The sequence below is a fragment of the Mastigoproctus giganteus genome, chromosome 1 (assembly GCF_048544385.1).
Source record: "Mastigoproctus giganteus isolate SK-2022 chromosome 1, ASM4854438v1, whole genome shotgun sequence".
Classification (NCBI taxonomy): Eukaryota; Metazoa; Arthropoda; class Arachnida; order Uropygi; family Thelyphonidae; genus Mastigoproctus; species Mastigoproctus giganteus.
The window spans coordinates 165,722,890-165,744,613 of NC_143575.1; the positions used below are offsets into that span (position 1 = coordinate 165,722,890).

Sequence of the window (21,724 nt, forward strand, 5' to 3'; positions counted from 1 at the left end):
CTTATCTTGGAAGCTACTAGGCTTTACATACCAACTAAGAAATATTGTTCAAGGTTTAGGCCTAAGTGGATGTCAGATGAACTAATATGGCAGAGACATATGATAAGATATAATAAGACATATGGCAGAGAAGAAAAATGCATGGGATACATACAAATTAACACGTGGCACAGAAGCTTATGATAGATACAAGTTGATCTGTAACCAAGTTACAAAGTAGGTTAGGCAGGCGAAGGCAGATTACGAGAAATATTTGGCAAGGGATGCAAAGAAAAACAGCAAAGAGTTCTTTACTTATGTAAATTCTAAAAGGAAGGGAATGAATCAGATTGGTATCGATGGGTCAACTGTTGATGATCCTGCTCAGGTAGCTAACAAACTAAATGAATATTTTGCATCGACATTCACACATCAGGAGTTATTCAGCGAAGGGAATGCCAGAGGTGTATTCAACTCTGGCAGTAAGCTAGAGAATCTTGTAATAACTGAGAGTAAAGTGGAGGAGAAATTGTTGAAGATAAATACAAGAAAGGCACCTGGGGTGGATGGGATCTATCCAGTTATATTAAAGGAGGCAGCAAAGGAAGTAAGCAAACCCCTTAGCCATAATTATGAGAGCTTCCTTGGACTCAGTGGAAGTACCCATAGACTGGAGATGTGCAAATGTGACCTCAATTCACAAAGGAGATCAAAGGGCGACACAAGTAATTATAGACCTGTTAGTTTAACTTCTGTTCCCGGAAAATTAATGGAGGCACTAGTTAAAGAAGCACTGCAAGATCATCTAGATAAGACTTCAGTTATAGCTCAGACACAGCATGGTTTTGTTAAGGGGAAGTCTTGCCTGACCAATTTGATTGGATACTATGATGCAGTCACAAAAGAACTGGATGCAATGAATAAATTTGATATTATATACTTGGATCTTAGAAAGGCATTTGATACTGTTGCACATGGAAGACTGCTGCACAAATTGGAGCAGTGTGGCAATGGAGGCAAATTGCTGCTATGGATAAAGGGGTGGTTGAGGGGGAGAAGACAGAGTGGTAATCAATGGACACTGCTCATCGTGGACTAATGTTATTAGTGGAGTCCCTCAGGGTTCAGTATTGGGTCCATTATTGTTTTCTGTATTTATAAGGCCCCGGGTGCCAAGCGTTTCCGTGGCCAAGCGATTCTCGTGCGATTGAAAAGCGTTTTCCTCTAAGTGACTAGGTTCTCTTTTGTTTTCTCCCTTGATTATTAAACTTTTTCGTTAAGTAGCCCTTTTTCTTAAAAGCACTAAGAAGAGAGCCCAGAAGAAGGAAAGAACCTTTTTCTTTAATTAAATTAGTCTTACTAATTGTACTAACCTATACGCTTGGCCACAAGCGGCACTGCTCCTGCCTCCCCGTGGCGGGGCCGGTAATCTGGGTGGTAAAAATATACCCCCAGGGCCAAAAGGAGCTAACATGGATACGACTAATTATCCACCTTTAGAGCCATCAAGCTCAAGGTCAGAAATTCCTGACAACGACCGTGACACCAACCAGCCCAAAAGGCTTAGAAGGTAACCTGAATGCCATGATGAATTACCAAATTTCTTGGTCATTCATTCTTTATCCTCCCAACCTGTAGGAAAATTGTCACCGTTCTTGATTCAAAAATATTTGGAATCAATTACTGGATCACCGAAAATGGTGAAAAGACTACAATCCGGAGATCTCCTCATTGAAACTGCCACCGCCAAACATTCTGAGCGGCTGTTAAACACAACATCATTTTGTGGGCTCACAGTATCAATTACTCCACACAGAACCTTAAATTCATCAAAGGGTGTAATCAGTGAGTGGGACCTATTTACAGTCTCCGAAGAAGAGCTACTTCAAGAACTAAGTAGTCAAAAAGTTACAAATGTGAAACAGATTATGACTAAAAAAGATGGAAATCTCACTCCAACGAGATCGATCATCTTAACATTCAGTACGCCAGACTTACCATCCTCAATTAAAGCTGGCTATTTGAATTGTCGTATAAGACCATTTATCCCGAATCCCGTTCGCTGCTTCAAATGCCAGAAATACGGGCATTCGCAGCAGGCATGTAGAGGTGAGGCCATATGTCCCATCTGCGGTTCTAAAGATCACACTCAAGCGGATTGCTCTGTCAAAACCCCTGTTTGTCCAAATTGCAAAGAAAGCCACCCAGCTTTTTCCAAAACATGTGAGCTATGGATTACAGGAAAGAAAATTCAAAAGTACAAAATAGAAAATAAAGTCACGTTTCCTGAGGCACGTAGACAAGTTATGTCGACCCTGCCTAGTAGTCGTTCCTATGCAGCTCGCACTCGGAAATTCGTTTCTACCGCAGCTCAAACAGATGTATCAGTTCCACCTAACACCTCTCTAGCGAGCTGGCTTAAATCTACGCTTTCAACCTCAAAGAAAGATAATCCTCCAAAAAGAACTAGCGAAGCCACAAGTACTCCAATCAGCATTCCTACTCATACCCCATTAGCCCCAGTTGGAAAAGAACAATTAAAATCTGAATCAGTCTCTAAAAAAACGGAATCTCCCTCCAAAAGCATGGATGTAGATGAGCTGCTAGACAATGAGGAACCTATTCTAGAACTCCATGCAGAGGACACCATGGATACTGGACGCCCCACATTCTCAAAAAAGGACAGGAAAAAATGTCCCACGTACAGAAAACAGTCAGATGAATCACCCTCAGGTAAACCTAAATAATGAATAAGATCATACAATGGAATTGCAGAGGACTGAGCACTCATTCTGATGACGTAAGAGATTTAATAGCTCAATTTAATCCCATAGGTGTATGCTTACAGGAAACATTCTTATCGCCCCAAGTTTTGCCAAAATTTTCAAGTTATACCATTTACAGACGAGATAGGAACTCGGTATCACCTGCACGTGGAGGAGTTGCTATTCTTGTTAACGCTAACATACCATCCAAGCCGATCTAATTGAGAACTACCCTAGAAGCTGTGGCAGCTCGCCTTGCAGTTGGTACGTCATTTACCATCGTTTCCATTTAAATTCCACAATCTGCCCCACTTCTGCTTTCAGAACTTGACAACCTCATTGCACAACTCCCAACTCCAATTTGTCTTTTTGGTGACTTTAATGGACACCATCCATTGTGGGGATCGGCCACAATGGATATAAGAGGCAAATTGATGGAGGAATTCATGCATAATAATGATCTTAATTTATTAAATTCTGGATCTCCTACCTACATCCACTTAGCAACCGGATCTGCTTCCGCAATAGACTTGTCAATTTGTTCACCATCCATATTTCCAATCATGACATGGTCGGTATTGACCGATCCCTTCAACAGTGATCACTTTCCAATTATTTGCTCGCTACAAACAGGGGTAACTTCAAATCCTGACCAACGATCCACTTGACAGTTTAAAAAGGCAAACTGGGGTGGCTATTCTGCCCAGATACGCTTAGACAGATTTTATGTTCAAAGGCAACATATTGATGATGTCAACACTTACATAACCAATCAGATTCTGACTGCAGCTAAGGCCTCCATTCCAAAATCCACACCATATCGAAAACACAGAAATAACTGGTGGAATACAGATTGTTTAATTGCCAAACAGGATAAAAACCGCGCCTGGAATCATTTCCGCAAGCATCCCACCACTACTAACCTAATTGCTTTTAAAAGACTAAAAGCAAAAGCTAGACAAGTTAGGCGGAAAGCAAAACGGGATTCATGGATTGCTTTTGCCTCCACCATTACCAAAGACACGGACACACAAGTGATCTGGAAAAGAATACAGGCACTAAATGGCAAATTTGCTCGGCCGCCCTCTCCGATACTTCATTGGAAAGGGAAAGACATTTTTACTCCCGAAGCAGTTGCAAATGCATTAGCAGAATCATTTGCAAAAATATCAGCTTCTGCCACCTATGCCTCCACCTTCCAGAAAATCAAAGCAGGTGCAGAACGGTATAAAATTAACTTCTCCACGCGCCGTTCATTCCCGTACAACCAACCGTTTACGTTAACAGAACTTCAAGAATCATTAAACAGATCTTCCAATAGTGCTGCAGGTCCAGATGGAGTTCATTACATTATGTTAAAGCATTTACTTGAAGAAGACTTGAGAACCCTATTAATTTTTTACAATCGGATCTACTCTGAAAATGCCTATCCATCTTCATGGCGCCATTCGTTCATTATCGCCTTACCAAAACCAGGAAAAAATCCTTCCTGTGTTGAAAACTACAGGCCAATATCTCTTACAAGCTGCATGGGAAAAATTTTCGAAAGAATGGTTCATACTAGGCTCACTTACATCCTGGAGTCAGAGAATCTCCTTCCAGATCACCAATATGGCTTTCGAAAAAATAGATCAACCCTAGATGTGCTCATTAAAGCCGAGTCTCATATTCGGAAAGCCTTTGTCATGAAACAACATCTAGTCATGGTAAATTTAGATCTTGAAAAGGCATTTGACACTACATGGCGGCATGGTATTATTATGGACCTTTACCATCTGGGGCTTAGGGGTCATTTGCCAGAAATAATTCAGAATTTCCTGCAATTGCGCTCTTTTCAAGTCCGATACAAAAACGTCCTCTCTACATCTCACATTCAGGAAGAGGGAGTCCCGCAGGGATCAATACTCAGTCCAACACTGTTTTCAATCCGAGTTAGCAGCATGACCCGAGATATCCCAAAAACTGTTCAAACTTATATGTATGCAGATGATCTTACCATTTCCTGTCAATCTCAAAGTATGAATACCATTGAACGGCAGCTACAACTTGCCATAACCAAAATAGAATCCTGGACTTCACGGAATGGTTACAGACTGTCAGAAAATAAATGCACTGTCACTCACTTTTGCAAGAAGCGAGCTCTCCATCCTGAACCTGAATTACAAATAAACAATACTCCAATCCCTCTCGTTAATACCGTTAAATTTCTTGGATTAATATTAGACCGCAAACTAAATTTCCAAGCTCACATCACTTATTTGAGAACTTCTTGCTTAAAGCATTTGAATATACTTCGTTCGGTCTGATCTATGTCATGGGGAGCTGATTGGTGTACTTTGCTGCATCTTTATAGAAGTTTAATCCGTTCACGGTTAGATTATGGTTGTCCAGTGTATGACTCTGCCAGGAGCACTACTTTAAAACGGCTAAATATGATCCATCATAGTGCTCTGAGGACTGTGCTGGGAGCTTTCAGGACTTCTCCGATCCAAAGTCTATATATTGAAGCTCATGATTCCCCATTACACCTGCGTAGAAAAACACTACTGCTTCACTACGCTGCTAAGATCCAGAGTCTACCATCGCACCCAAGTTGGGAATATCTCTATAATACTCGTTGGGAAGCCTTCTTTGAGAGCAAGCCAAAAGAAAATAGACCCGCCTCCCTCAGGATCAAAGAGCTTATTCAGACTTGGAACGTCGATTTAAATGAAATCTTCCAAGACACAACTACACCTGTTGCTCCTTGGACATATGTGTCTGTCTCTCAAGATACATACTTCCTCCAGTGGGGGAAAAACATACCTTCCTGCAACATCAGACAGTTACATTCAGCTCATGCTACGGACAACCATGCCTGTAAAATTTATACCGATGGTTCAAAAACTGAGAGTATGGTGGGTGCTGCGGCAGTTTTTCCTTTATGTACAATTTCAGCCACACTACCACTTGCTTGTAGCATCTTCACAGCTGAATTATATGCCATTAAGTTGGCGCTTAGTAAGGTAATTGAGCTTTCCATCTCATCTGCCATAATATACACAGATTCTCTTAGTGCTGTCTCTGCCATAAGTAAGAATTCCTCCATTTCTCACCCTACATTGAAACAGATTCATTCCCAGCTATTTGCTTGCAGTGTGTCCAATCGGTCAATTAGTTTTTGCTGGATCCCTGGCCATTCAGGCATTCCGGGAAATGAAAGTGCCGACTTTGCCGCTAAACATCCTCAACCCGCTCTCTCAGAACATCCTCAGGTTCCTTTCTCTGATTTTAAGTCTGTCGTACGCAAAGCCTGCTACAATAAATGGTCACAGACCTGGAAAAGTGACCCTAACAATAAACTTTACCAGATAAAAGAAGATCCAAAGCTGTGGCTGTCTGGCTTCCGAAGAAACAGACGAGAGGAAGTGGTACTGGCAAGACTCAGAATTGGACACACTCACCATACTCATCTCTTTCTATTATTGGGTGAAAACCCACCCCAGTGCCCATCCTGTCAGACGCAACTTACAGTCTGTCATTTCCTGGTTGATTGTCCCTTACATTCAACCATCAGGTCAAACACTTTTCAGTCACTGTCTACATTGAATATATCACCTGATTTATCTCACATCTTAGGAAATGAAGCAAATATTGAAGAACTTTTATTATATCTAAAACATATTGGTTTGTACGGAAGCATATAATGTAATTTCTCTAACAATGTGCTTTTTGCCAATTAACGCTGAAGAGACACAATTTGGCCTTAGTAGCCCTTGTGTCATTAAACCGAACAACAACAACTGTATTTATAAATGATATTGATGATGGTATATCAAGCTTAATGTCCAAGTTTGCAGATGATACGAAGGTTGGCAGGGTTGTCAAGGACACTACTGACACTATGCTACTGCAACAGGATCTGGAAAGGTTGAGCAGAAGGGCTGAGAGGTGGCAAATGAAGTTTAACATTGACAAATGTAAAGTACTACTATGGGAAACAGCAACCCCAGAGCAACGTATCAACTCTGTGGTACACTGACAGTGGTAGAGAATGAAAGTGACCTGGGGGTGGTTGTGCAGGCAGATATGAAGTTTTCTGAGCAGTGCAGATGGGCTGCAAGAGTAGCTCATGGTGTATTGTCGATGATATATAGGAATTTTTCTAGCAGGGATAAGGTGGTGATTATTCCTTTGTATAAGGCAATGGTCAGGCCACACCTAGAGTACTGTATACAGGTCTGGAGGCCTCATTTCAAGAAGGATGTAGAGATGCTGGAACGAGTACAGAGAAGGGCAACAAGATTCGTGAATGGAACAAAGGGGTGCTCTTACGAAGAAAGGCTTAAGTTTTGCAAATTACAGAGTCTGGAGACTAGGAACCAGCGAGGTGATCTGATAGAGGTGTATAAAGCCTTGAATGGTTTGAGCATGCTCAGTGCGGATGGGATTCTTCCCCTTGCTCAGAATAATCACCTGAGAGGGCATAAATTCAAATTGAGGAAAGACAGATGTAGGATAGATGTGAGGAAATTTGCCTTTAGCCAGCGGGTGGTTGGTTGGTGGAACAGACTTCTGTCCCTTGTCGTAGAAGTTGATAGCCTGAGTAAGTTTAAGGCTCAGCTGGACAGGTATTTCGAACGAACAGAGGGGTGAAGTGGAAGTGGTTATTTTTTATTTATTTATTTATTTTTATTTTTTTTTTTTTGGCTGATGCTGCATAAGCTTGCTTTCTTGCATCAAATGCCTCTGCTAATGCTAAATTACCATTCTACCCCTAACTAGCAGTTCCACCGAAACTGGAACATTTAGGGTATCCTCAATTATGCTGGCAAAAATTCTTGCACCACCTTTGTTCAAATGAAATAGCATATATTGAAAATAGATTCTTACTACCTAAAAATGCAGGCCATGCTGATAAAAATCCCCCCCCTCCCAAAAAAGAGCCTTGCAAATTCCCTCACATTGAGTTAATCCACAAGGCTTTCATCGTGTGTAATTCCTCCTATTGTGTCGCCAAAATTGCAGACACATACACAATCTGACCTAACTCTCAGTATTTCTTCCTCATAGTCCTATATTTCTCCAACAATGGTCACGTCGTGTACGGTATCGTTAGTCCCCACATGAATACTAATTCTTTCTCGAAATCTGACAATCTGTTGGTAATGTCATCAATTGTTGCTCCTTCCAAACACATTGTTTCTAGACCACCTATCTTTATTACATAAAATGTTACCCATTTCCGAGACACTAGAGTCATCCAATAAAACTAGATCATCTTCAACCAGAGAAGTCTGCGCTTAAATATTGTTTTCTGTCCCGAATTGGGGGTGCATCACTTTGAGTTCCTGTGAGCTCCCAGTTACCTTTGTTTCTAGAACAAGCACTCGTTTCTTCGGTGACTCAATTCTTCTTGTAACGCAGGTTGTAATTTGAGATCACTACACTCTTTGCATTGGTTGCAAAGAAAAGAATTGCCAGATGAACTAGTTCTGTCTACTAGACCAGCCTTAGAAAATATGCCTAAGATGCTATAAATGATGTTGCTACTCGCGCCAGAAATGCCTGCAGGCACTTCCGTTTGAGTCCTGATGTCCCTGGACTTTGTATTGTAAGTGGAACTTGTAGCAACCATAATTTAAATAAAATTTATACTTTACAATTATGAAATTTTAAATTTACAATATATTACAGAATTTGTTAATAAATTAAACTTAATTTATTAATTATCGCAAAAATAAAACTGACAAAACTTCAGTCACTAAAGAAGTTAAATTTAATCTACCGAACGAAAGTTGCGAAATTCCCAGAATATCGATAATACAAATTTAATTACAAATTTAAACTTATGATATACTACGGTGCCTCTGTGGGCACGGACAGCAGTGCGTAGCACACGCTTTTTGAGTAGACTGGGGCTCAAGCCCCAGTCTAATCAAAAAGTCGAATGACCACTGCATATCCCCGGAGCAATATGGCCTTAGTTGCTAATGCTTCTAAAAACCAAATAACAAACGATATACTAAGAATTTAAATTAACAGATTATTACAGAAATTACACTGCTGAAAAACCCTTTTAACCACTAGTGAAATTAAATTTAAGCTATCCAAAGAAAGTTACGAAGTACCTACCAAAATATTAATAGCACAAGCTATCTGAATATTAAGCTGTAGCTTTCCTAATAGTTATCTAAAAACAAAAATAAACTGACCAAGTGACTATAGGAATTCAAACAATGTTAACTACAGTTTAGTTTATTAAAATAAAAAAGCCCTCAAAATTATTTCAAAAACTAACCTTGAAATTAAGAGGTCTGGAAGTGTGCAGCCACATGCTGTAGCTTGATCCCAAAATCAACTTCTTTTTGGAAAGGGGTGAATAGCTTGATGAGGGTCGGCTTGAGGTGATGCCATCACCAGGAGCCGACCCTAATGTAATGACATCCATCATTAATAATAAGATAAGGCAGCTTGCTGACTTCCTGAACAACTTTGGGCTAAGGCTAAACTCAAATAAATCATCAATGATGCTGTCCTCACTACAAAAAAAAAAAAGAAAAAGAAAAAAAGCCAATTAAGATCCTACTGACTCTGAGATGATCCTATCCTAGTTATAAGCAGCCACAGTGACTTGGGAGTTACTTTCAATCCCTGATCTTTGTTTTTACCATACAGAAGCCTTGGTAAGTAATGAGAAACCTCAAATGGCCTGTCAATTTGTATAAAGAAGGTGAGACAGCACTTTCTTTACGTTAATGTCTTGCAAATCACAAAGGAATATATATTCTGAACTTAATCCACCTGTCTGTATGCAGCCGAAATCTGTGCATTTTTGGTGTTGGCACTAAGATTCGTCTCTTCAAATAGTCTAAGCTACTGCCACAAATGCAGACTACTCAAATAGCCAGACAAGTAAATCTACCAGGGCTACCAATACTCACTATTCAAAATAATAAAAGTATGAGAATCACAGTTGCAACAAAACTGTTTACAGGTGTCATTTCTCCTAATACCTGCACACATCACAGCTCTTATGTGCTACAGCAACTCATACTGTTTCCAAGGATACAAGACTTAAACTTGGTGATCAATTTGTAGCAGCACACATCTTCCTAGGGCTTAAAATGATGGAAGTTAACAGGATATTAAGTAAGCCATGATGTCAAAGATGATCACTGTTTGATTGCATCTTTTGTCATAGGTTGTTTATTGCCTGTCTGGGTTGTGTTCAGAAATATGTTACGTGATAGTGAAACAGCCAAGAACTATGGTAATGGAAGAATAAAAAACAACAGGCATTGTTAGTGAAATTGCACAGTAGGGAAAGAAGAGGTGATGGTTCTGAAAAATGGGCCATTTTTAATTGTTACAGATGGCAATAGTAACTGATTCCAAGTTATGTCCTATTGTGGTAACTTTAAAAAAAGAAAATGTCAAATCAAAAGTAACTTGCTCTCGATGCCACTAGTAGGAGGTGACTATACGTGGTACTGGATTGAACATCTTCTGAACACCTGGAAAGCATATGGGGTTTCTTAAAAATAGGCTATTTACCTTTGATGTTATGGTATTGATATTGTGCCTGTGGGCCTAAAAATTGGAGTAGCAAGGGTAAGTATTAAAAGGTGAGGTTGGACACGATGGTAACAGGCCATCTTTGTCATCTTATTAATTTGTCAAGTTGAACAGACAACTTGTGATCGAGACCCACTAATATTCTTAAAATCAGACAAATGTTAACTTATTGTGATTTTCTCTTGTAGAGAATGTGTTCTCATTTTGAATTTAAATCAGTGTTTTGAATTTAAACCAAATAAAAATAGAATAATAAATATAATTTATAGAATATTAAGAAATATTAAAATTTTGCTCAGGAAATCTCTTACCGGAGATTTTTTTTGGGAATAACTGCATCCATGTAAGATGTAATCGGAATAGCTGGAAATTATTTAAAATACATGCTTAAAGTTGGAAGAGCCTTGCAACAGGAGGAATAAAAGCAAGTTTTTAAAAACCATGCATAGCAAATAATGGGAGATAATTCAAAGGGGAACCGAACAAGTGTCGAAGGCCGTATGTGTATAGCATCTACACATTCCATTGCCGTATTTCAAAAGTGTGTGGGGGGGGGGGGGGAGTTTAAGTAGGTGAAAGAAAAAGGAGGAAAGAAGGAAATTCATGCCTTCTTGTATTTCACTAATAGTTTGGGAATTTTGAAAACACCATAATGAGTCAAACAAGATAAAATTTAAGTTAGAAATTAGTGAAACTCTAGCAAACAAGTCAATAAACATACATAGACCAATAATAATTTCAGAGGAGTGGGATCTAAAACGAATATCCTACAAGTTAAACAGGTGTTGAAACAAAACATAGCACTCCCCCCCCCCCCATTCAGAACCTCTACTAACGGGGACGAGTAGCTGCACACTCAGATTTCCGAGTGGAAACTTACATATTCTTTCCTCTAAAAGACCTTTAAGCTGTTCTAAATCCCTAGATTTTCAAATTCCAAACTATTAGTGAAATATGAGGGGGTGGGAATTTCCTTCTATCCTTGTCTTCCTTTTGTCTACTTAAACCCCCTCCCATGCCTTTGAAATACCGTGATGGAACGTGCCAGGGCTATATATATGGCCTTTATCAAAGCTTGCTTTTATTCCTTTGTCCTGTTGCAAGGCTCTTCCATCTTTAAGCAGGTCTTTTAAATAATTTCTGTCTATTCCAATTACATAAAAAGCGGATGCAGTTATTCCCGAAAAAAATCTCAGGTAAGAGATTTCCTGATCAAAATTTTAATATTTCTTAGTATTCTATATATTATATTTATTATTCTATTTTTGTTTGGTTTAAATTCAAAATGAGGACACAGATTCTCTACAAAAGAAAATCACAATAAGTTAGCATTTGTCCGATTTTACGAATATTAGCAGGTCACACAAGTTGTCTGTTCAACATTTCTAATACAGTGGTACCTCGACATACGAGTTTAATTCGTTCCGTAACCTTGCTCGTATGTCAAATTGCTCGTATCTCAAAGCAATTTTCCCCATTGAAATTAATTGAAATGCCATTAATCCGTTCCAGCTCCCAAAAAACCACCTCAGTTGTTTTTGTTAAGTGTTTTTGAATAAGAAAAATGTATTTACAAGAAGAAACATTTATTTTTAAATAACAAATACATATTCTATAGAAACATAATTTCCGAAAAATGTGCTTCGCTTTTTTTGTCACGCTTTGCTCATTTTCACCTGCAGATCGTTTAAAAAAACTGTCCAAGGAGGTTTGTTTCTTCCTCCCTTTCAGGATATTGCGGAAATGTGTTAAGTTTCGTTGAACAACTCCGATGCACGACCAGTTGCAACTTTTTCGGGGTGATTTTTATCCACGAACTCTACAACTTTCTCCCACATTCCCAAGATCTCCTTTATAGTTCTTGTAGAGATAACCTTCTCCATCTCTGGCTCCTCTTCAAAACTAATTTTTCGTTGAACCACCATATGCTGCTGCGAATGTAGGTCGTGTAACTCCTCGGTTGTCAACTCCTGAGTCTGTTCCTCGACAAGTTCGTTCACATCTCTCTCATCCTCCAGACCCATGGATTTTCCCAGAGAAACAATCTCCTCTACCACTGACACTTCGGGTTCCAATCCTTCAAAAGCCCTTTCAGCTACAGCCTCAGGCCACAGCTTCTTCCATGCAGATATTAAGGTCCTTGTTGTAACACCCAGCCAGGCCTGATCAATAATTCTTAGGCATATCACGATGTTAAAGTGGTCCTTCCAGAACTCTCGAAGGGTAAGGTTTGTGTTCTCCGTCACTTCAAAGCAGCGCCGAAAAATGTGCTTGGTGTACAACTTCTTAAAATTAGAAATCACCTGCTGATCCATGTGCTGCAGGATAGGAGTGGTGTTGGGTGGTAGGTAGAGAACCTTTATAAACTTGAACTCTTCGAGTAAATCATCTTCGAGATTTGTTGGGTGAGCAGGGGCATTGTCGAGGACGAGAAGGACTTGCATGGGTAGGTTGTTTTCCTGTAGATATTTTTTAACAGAAGGGCCAAACACCAGGTTTATCCACTCCACAAAGAATTTCCTGGTGACCCACGCCTTCGGATTTGCCCTCCACATAACTTGTAGTTTTTCTTTTAAAATCTTGTGACTTAAAGGCTCTGGGATTTTCTGAATGGTATACTAGCAGAGGCTTGATTTTGCAGTCGCCACTCGCATTGGCGCAAAGTGCTAGAGTTAATCTATCCTTCATGAGTTTGTGACCTGGCATCGTCTTCTCCTCTGCCGTTATGTAAGTCCTATTCGGCATCCTTTTCTAGAAAAGCCCTGTCTCGTCACAGTTGAAGACTTGCTGAGGGATGTATCCTTTGGCTTCTATCAGTTCGGAAAACGTTTTGATGTAAACCTCAGCTGCCTTCACATCCGAACTTGCTGCCTCACCATGCCTGACGACGGAGTGAATGCCGGTCCTTTTCCTAAAGTTGTCAAACCAGCCCCGACTGGCTTTAAACGAGTCTTCCGATTCCTTGTTTGTGGAAGTGTGTGGGATCTGCTTCAGCAAATCAACGTAAATCGCTCGTGCCTTCTCACATATGATACTTTGTTAAGAATCATCCTTGAAGCTGCTTCTCTGTCACCCACACCATCAGTAGTTTCTCCATTTTCTCATGGAGAGAGGTCCGGAGCTTAGAAATTATTGTAACGCCCTTGGCTGGCGTTATACCCTTTATCAACTTCTTCTGTTTAAGCACAGTACATATCATTGTGCTATGCCCGTACATCCTCTCCAAGTCAATTACTCGCACACCTTGCTCGTGTTTTTCTATGATTTCATGCTGTAATTCAATAGACATCATCTTCTTCGGACCCATGGTTATAAAAATAAATTTGATAATGTTTTGTAAATGTACAAAAAGCAAAAAAATGCGAACCCAACTTATCAAAAATGCTACGAAAACGAGGGAAACAAGCACACAGACTGAGGTCTAGTCTGAGGTGGGAGAAACTGTTAGACGCTGCACACGACCCCAACATGCGCCCCGCATGTTGGGGTCGTGTGCAGCGGTGTAGTGTGAGATTCCTCGTATCTCAAATTTTGCTCTCATCTCAAAGCAAAATATCGCTCGCTCGGCAGCTCATATCTCAAAACACTCGTATATTAGGGCACTCGTATATCGAGGTACCACTGTAGTTTCAAGGCAACAGGATTCCCATAATGGTTTTTTTATACAATGTCAATGTCCCTTGTTAATTTGTGTGCCAAAAAGGGAGGCTCATGTTTTCCTGTGAAAGTCCAGTAGACAAACCAAGTTCAACTGATGATTCTTCTTTTTGCATCCGATGTAAAGAGAGTACTGTTCACAAATTAAAACTTAGTGCAAGTACCGATTTCTTCACTAAAGAAACTGGTATCTGCTTTTGTAAAGATTACTACAGTGATCTCAGATTTTTTAAATTCTATTCAGTGGATGAAGTGATGTCAAATTGCAAATTTGAAATGGCAAGTATTCATTTAAAAATTGCAGTAGAAACTACTAAGCTTTTTATACCGACTAATAGTTCAAGGCTTAAGCTTAGCTGGATATCAAATGAATTGATCTGGCAGGCAGCAGCAGCAGAGAAGAAAAGTACAGTAAACCCCCGCTATTCGCGGGGGTTACGTTTCTGAGAAATGCCGCGAATACCGAAAACGCGAATACTGAGTTATGGCTCCCATAGTAATAAAGGGGTTCCGTTCCAAAGTATGAAATATATAAGAAAAACTAGTCTAAAATTTTGTCTATTTATGTATTATATGTACCTTCATAATATGACTATGTACATAGACAGTACATAGTGAAATGCAAGCATATGGCATCGAAATGAAAATAAGAAACAATTAAATATTAAATGTAATATTTATTAGAAATTTCAAACAAATCTTTCAAACCAGCGTCTTTGCTAGCTAAAAAACCTATCCCGCCAGTGCTATCACCAGTTTCGCTAAAGCGTTGATAAGGAGTTTTGCGTTTTCACGAATGATGAGTGAATTTAACGGAATTTTATTTTGAGTTCGGTAAAGCTTTTTCCATTTTTTCTAATTTAACATCACGAGTTACAGAGGAAATTTTTGAAGCAATTAGCACGTTTTCACGGACACTACGGCGGATTTTTTCTTCCGATTTCTTGATTGATCGTACCGTTGACTCATTGATTTTATAATGTTTTGCCACTGAGGAGACACTTTCATCATTAGAAATTTTATCTAATAACTCAATTTTATTCGCTAATGTCATCACCTTCTTTGATATTTTCACATTTCTCTTGTTTTTCGTAGTCATATTTTTGTAGTGGTTAGAAAGAACTTGTCCACAATAAAGTCACTTTCTTCCGTTAACACACTCGAAAAAGTCTGTTTTACACTACAAAACGGTAGATTTATCACTTTTTTAGGCATATCAATTTATAAATTGATAAATTTATTCAATTTATAAGCATATAAATTAAAAGCAAACGACGAAACCTTCCATAACAAGCGCATAACACATATTGAACAAGGATTAGCGAGAAACATTCACGCTCGCGATTTTGTCACGCCTCTCCACCCACTGAGCGCTGTTTTGACCGGGAAAGATAATTTTAGCCACGCCAATGTTTTTTTATGGCGGAAAATATTCACGGCGCTTTAAAATTCCCATTTTTTAGGTTTCATTTTATATTAAATCGGCGATCGCGAATACGCGAAACCGCGAATACAGATACCGCGAATAGCGGGGGTTTACTGTATTGGATTACATATGAATTATCAGAGAATAGAGAAACCTACAGTAAGGATAAACATTACTGAAATGAAGTTACGCAGAGGTTAGACAAGGTAAGACATATTACAAGAAGTCACTCTCAAAGAAAAAGTAGTAAATGCTTCATTCATGTCAATACTAGAAGGAAAGGAGTGGCTTTCATTGGTCCACTAGCAATGAATGTTGATGACCATGCTCTGAGAACAGATATTTTGAATGTACATTCACGCATATAAGGAATTTTTTAGTGATGGGGATGCTAGAAGTATGTCAGTTACAGGGAGCTTTCCTGTTTCAAAAGGAAGATGGAAATGTGAAGTGAGTAATTAAAAACCCCTGAGCTTGACGCTTCTGGTCCAAGGAAAATAATGAAGTCACTGTTTAAAGATGTAATGCTGGACCATCTAGATAGGAGTATAGTTATATGCCAATCACAGCATGGATTTTTGGGATGATCTGGTCTGACCAATCTGATTGGATACAATGGTACAGTAACAGAGGAACTCGATGCAAAATGTAATTTTGAGATCATATACTTAGATTTCAGAAAAGCTTTTGATACTGCTCAACATGAGAAAGAGAGGGAGAAACTCCTGTGCAAATTGGAGCAGTTTTACATTATGGGCAAGTTACTGCTCTGGATAAAAAAAAAAAAAAAGGGATGGTTGAATGGGAGAAGATGGAGTTATCAATGGTTACTACTCTTATTATTTGATTGATCTTATTAATAATGATCTTATTATTATTGTGCTAGGCAAGTGTTTTCAAGATTTATTAGAGATGGATGAAAACATAACAGACTTATTGTCTGTTATTTCTAGATGATAGACCAAGAAAGGCTAAAGTTATGCAAATTGCAGCACCTGGAGAGTAGGCACCTGCGAGGTGATCTGATTTAAGGTGTATAAAGCCGTAAATAGGTTGAGCAAGCTGAATGATGATGGAATTCTTCCTCTTGTTAGACTAAGAACCTGAGGGGGCACAGTTTCAAATTGAGGAAAGATAGTTGTAGAATAGATGTGCGGAAATTTGCCTTTAACCAGCGCGTAGTTGATTGGTGGAACGGGCTTCCATCTTTTGTTGTGGAAGCCAATAGCCTAAATAAATTTAAGGCTGAGCTGGACAAGCATTTGGAATGAATGGAGGCGGGGGAGACGTTGAAATGGGAGCTTTTTTTTTTGCTGATGCTGCATAAGCTTGCTTTCTTGCATCGTATGCTAATGCTAATTGACTTGTTTAGCCAAATTGGTAGCTCTGAATATTGTAATCCTAGAATAACATGCAAAATTATTTTTTTTTTTTTGGGGATTGATGCTACACAAATGATGTTCTTTTCATTTGTCAGTGTAAAATCTCACTTGCCACTTTTCATTCTATTTTGTTAGTTTATCCAGATCTTGAAGTAGCATATCCTGATTACTGCGACTAACCACTCTGCCCACTTTTGTATTTTATCATTCCTGAAATATATATGTATTGCAAATAAATATTAAAAATAGTAAGTTACTCATCCCTAGCCTGTATGGTACCCCACTAATCAGATTAGGCCACAAAGAGCAGTGGCTATTTAGAACCACCCTTTTGTCGTCTGTCACCTCTATTATTACCTTTGATCTTAACAATTTTTTTTTTTTTTAGAGTAATTTGCTCTGATGTTTCTGTAAACTCAAAATAGGAAAAATTTTATAAATCGTTTACATATAGTTCAATTTTTACAAACTTACAATTCCTAAAAAAATTCACTCCAAGTTGTGTGCATATGGTCTAGAAATCTGCTTGTAAGAAATTTCAAAAATTTGCTTTATTAAGTTATAAACTTAATTTACATCTGATATTTTTATATCCATAACATAGATTGATGACAATTTTCTTTCGATATTTAGCAAACTCGCCTTCCCTACAATGCCAAGCCACGGACATCAGCTGGGGCAGCAGGTGCTGCCACCTATCGAGCTCAAAGCTACTTGAACCCCTACCTCAGTCGCTGCCCAGCTCCATTTTCTTCACCATATGGAGGGTATCCAGCTGCAGTGAGTGTTTTCTTTATGTTATATAAAAATATACAAATGTTATCTGTTAGAAAGGCATTGATAAAATATGAATTCTTTGTTTAAATGTAATGTGCTCTTGATTATGTTATAAAATTTTAGTTATTTTGATTCATTGGAAGGAAAAATAATTTAAGTAACAATTAATATGTTAGTGAGCTTAATGTCCAAAATATATACCTGCATGTCTAAGAGGTGGTTATTAAGACAGTGTAACATAAATGTATGTGGCATGAAAAGACTGTTTAAAAATGATTATCATCCAGAAATAGTGGTCAATCAGCCATGAAAATTGTAGCACCTTTCACTTGAAGTCATCTTTTTAGAATTTTAAAGTTCTTTATTTTTGACAAAGGTTTTAACCATTTTGTATAGTTACCTCCCTTTGAACTTTGCTCTTCCACCTCACTTTCTTATTCTATTTACAAAATTTTAAACAAAAAATATAGTTAAACCCATTTAAACATGAAATGCATGTTGGCTGTCTTCTGGTGCCTATACTTTTACTGTGTGTTCCCTTTGTTTTTCGGTCCCGAGTGCCAAGCGATATTAGTGACCACAGCGCCTTTACATAGTGAATATCTGATACGCTTTACTGTAAATACGTTTCTCCTGAGTTTCGCAAGTCCGTTAACTCTTGAGCATGATAATTAAATAGATCTTTCAAATTATATAACCCAGAAAGGAAAGTACCTTTCTTTAACCCCCTTTTTTATTTTTTCGTTAATACTAACCTTCTCTTCGCTTGGGTCACTAGGTGGCACCGCTCTTGCCTCCACGTGGCAGGGCTGGTAACCTGGGAGAAAAAGATAATCTCCCGGGGCCAAAAAGAGCACGTCATGAGTAAATCAAACTCGGACTTATCTGGGCTGCCAGATGCACCCCAGACATCAAAAAAGAAAGATAGTTCTATTGCAGGCAGAAAACTGACTCTGACATCTATCCTTCTCCAGCTTTCCTGATCATGCACTCGACTGGTGAAAATGCAATTGGCAAAATCTCGCCATTTAGAGTACAAAAGGAATTAGAAAGCAGAGCTGGAGCTCCTAAGTCTGTAAAAAGACTTAGGTCAGGAGATATTCTGATCAAGACCTCTAATAGTAAACACTCAGAGCAGCTCTTGAATATTAATCTCTTTGCTGGAATACCAGTTACTGTGACACCCCATAGATCACTGAACACCTCTAAAGGAGTGATCTCTGACTGGGATTTAATAGATGTGTCCAAAGAGGAGATGCTTGAAGAACTTAAAGAAGAAGACGTTATACAGGTCAAGAGAATTTCCACCAGAAAAGGAGTTCTGACTCTTATACGCAATCTTATTTTGACCTTTAATACGCCACATCGCCCAGCATCCATTAAGGCTGGATATCTGGTCTGTAATGTCAGACCTTATATTCCAAACCCACTACGGTGTTTCCGATGTCAGGAGTACGGACATTCCCAGACAGCTTGCCGGGGAACTCCTGCTTGTGCAAAGTGCGGGTCAGTTGAACACAACTGCAAAGCCTGTACTGCACCCCAACCGATATGCCCAAACTGCAAAAAAGGTCATCCCGCTTACGCTAGAACATGCGATCGCTGGAAAACTGAGAAACTTATTCAGATTTATAAAACCAATCATAATGTGTCCTATCAAGAAGCAAAGCGAAACATCTCACCACAAACCCTTGCAAATAGATCTACGTATGCTCAAATCACCAAAAAATTCCAATCAACTGCATCGCAAACTGAACTAACAGTACCCCCCAAAAGAGTCTTTCTCGAATTATGTAAAAACAATGTACAATGCAACTCAAACTCAGGCAGTGAATAAGCCAGTTTCTATACCAATCGAAAATCTCCACTCCCCGGACGAAGGACGCAAAGAAAAACAAATCGTAACTTCTGGCCACCAACAGGAAATGGATACTAAGGAAATACCCCCAGATGACCCGGTCCTACACATTTTTGTAGAAGAAGACACGGAAACAGAAAGACATGGAAACACATTTTTGTAGAAGAAGACATGGAAACAGAAAGGCCCTACTTTCGAAAGAAAGATAAAAACAAGAGTGAAAAACAGAAACCTCAGCACCAAGAAAACGCTCGGAAACTAACTAGAGAGAATGAACACAATAATTCAATGGAATTGTCGTGGTTTCCGTGCCAATATTAATGACATGTATTATGACCTTACCTTTAAATACACGCCAATATGTCTCTGCCTCTAAGAGATGTATTTCAAACCTCAAGACACACCAAAACTGTCTTATTACAATATCTTTAGAAAAGATAGAACCGATCAAAATACTGCACATGGTGGTGTAGCTGTTATAACAAACCCATGTATTCCTGTCAAACAGGTCTTACTGAACTTTCCCTTCGAGGCAATAGCGGTCCGTGTAGCTGCTGACATCCATATTACAATCTGCTCCTTATATATTCCACCAAGCTTTTCCATCCAACAAAATGATCTAAACAACCTCATAGCTCAACTCCCCACACCATTCCTCATTCTGGGAGACTTAAATGGTCATCACACACTATGGGGTAACAACAGTATCAACCAAAGAGGAAAACTAATTGAAAAATGTTTAGATGATAACAACCTTCTCCTTCTAAATGACGGGTCACCTACTTATGTTCACCTTCCTTCCGGAACATATACTGCAATAGACTTTTCTATCTGTTCAGCAACTTTGTATCCTATTCTAAAGTGGACAGCAAACAATGATCCACTGCATAGTGATCATTTTCCCATTACAATTGAATTACTGAATAAGCCCTCTTATCATCTTACTAGAATTCCTCGGTGGCTAATTGATAAAGCAGACTGGGAGATGTATAAAAAATTAGCTAAACTGGACCCTGAAATTATACAAAAATCCCCAACCAGGGAAGTGGTTGAGTATGTCACAAAAACTATATTACATGCAGCAGGACAAGCTATACCAAAATCCTCCTCAAAATTACCTGAACACCCAAAAATATGGTGGAGTGACGAATGCCGTGCAGCAGAAAGAGACCAAAATAAAGCTTGGATTACTTTTAGGCGCTATCCAACCACAGCTAATCTCATTCAGTTTAAACGTGTTGGAGCAAGAGCGAGGTATGTTAGACGCAGTAATAAAAAGGCCGCTTGGATTCGCTTCACTTCAACCATCAATCAAGCAACTCCCACACATAAAATTTCGAAAACAATCAGGAAAATGAGTGGTAAATATCAAACGACACCTCAGCCTATCATGGAATGGAGAGGGCAGAACATTTCTGACCCTACCCAAATTGCCAATGTACTAGGGGAAACTTTTTTGCCAAAACATCGGCAACAGAAAGTTACATACCAGCCTTCAGAAGATTCAAAGCAAATTCAGAAAAACAAAAGTTAAACTTTTCTTCAAAAGCAGAAGAACAATATAACTTACCATTCACTATCCACGAACTACATAGAGCCTTGTCAACATCTAGGCGTAGAGCTGTAGGACCAGATAATATCCATTATTCGATGATACAGGAACAAAGTGCTGAATCACTGCAGTCACTTCTTGATCTGTTCAATAGGCTCTACCGGGAAGACACAGTCCCTAAACAATGGCACAACGCTACAGTCCTTGCTTTCCTTAAACCAGGAAAAGACCCGACAAACCCTACTAGCTATAGACCCATTGCCTTGACCAGTTGCCTTTGCAAAATTCTGGAAAAGATGGTGAACCGTCGACTGATATGGTACCTGGAAAATTTCAATCTCTTATATTCTGCACAATTTGCAATTCGACAAAACAGATCAACATTAGATATACTAGTAAGACTAGGGAATTCCATTCGGAATGCATTCCTTAGATTGGAACACCATGTAATGGTTTGCTTTGACATCAGCAAGGCCTATGATTCCACGTGGAAGTATGGAATACTCCGCGAATTACATCGCCATGGACTTCGGGGCCATCTCCCGATTTTCATTCGCAATTCTCTGAGGGGGTTGATTCTCCAACCCATCACAGCATAAAAAAAATGTACAACTTGTGAAATGTTTGCCGAACTCACTTGGAACAGAACATGATCTAGCCAAGGAGGATGTCTTTGTATGTGCCAGGTCTAGAGTGTGTTTAGAAATTAGGCATCAGCTCAGCGTTCTAATGGGTGTCTATGAGAGCTTGAGGTGTAGGGCAGATGCCCTC

General features: G+C 39.1%; 1 protein-coding gene across 5 annotated transcripts in view; it reads left to right on the forward strand.

The window, feature by feature from the left end:
- LOC150091241 (RNA-binding motif, single-stranded-interacting protein 2-like) overlaps positions 1 to 21,724 on the forward strand; it is a 662,097-nt gene that overhangs the window by 199,428 nt on the left and 440,945 nt on the right. For all 5 annotated transcript variants that reach the window (XM_090374864.1, XM_090374859.1, XM_090374866.1 and 2 more), the window contains one exon: positions 17,400 to 17,546. In XM_090374864.1, coding sequence (XP_090230990.1) covers positions 17,400 to 17,546 — 147 coding nt within the window. The remainder of the gene's footprint in view (positions 1 to 17,399; positions 17,547 to 21,724) is intronic.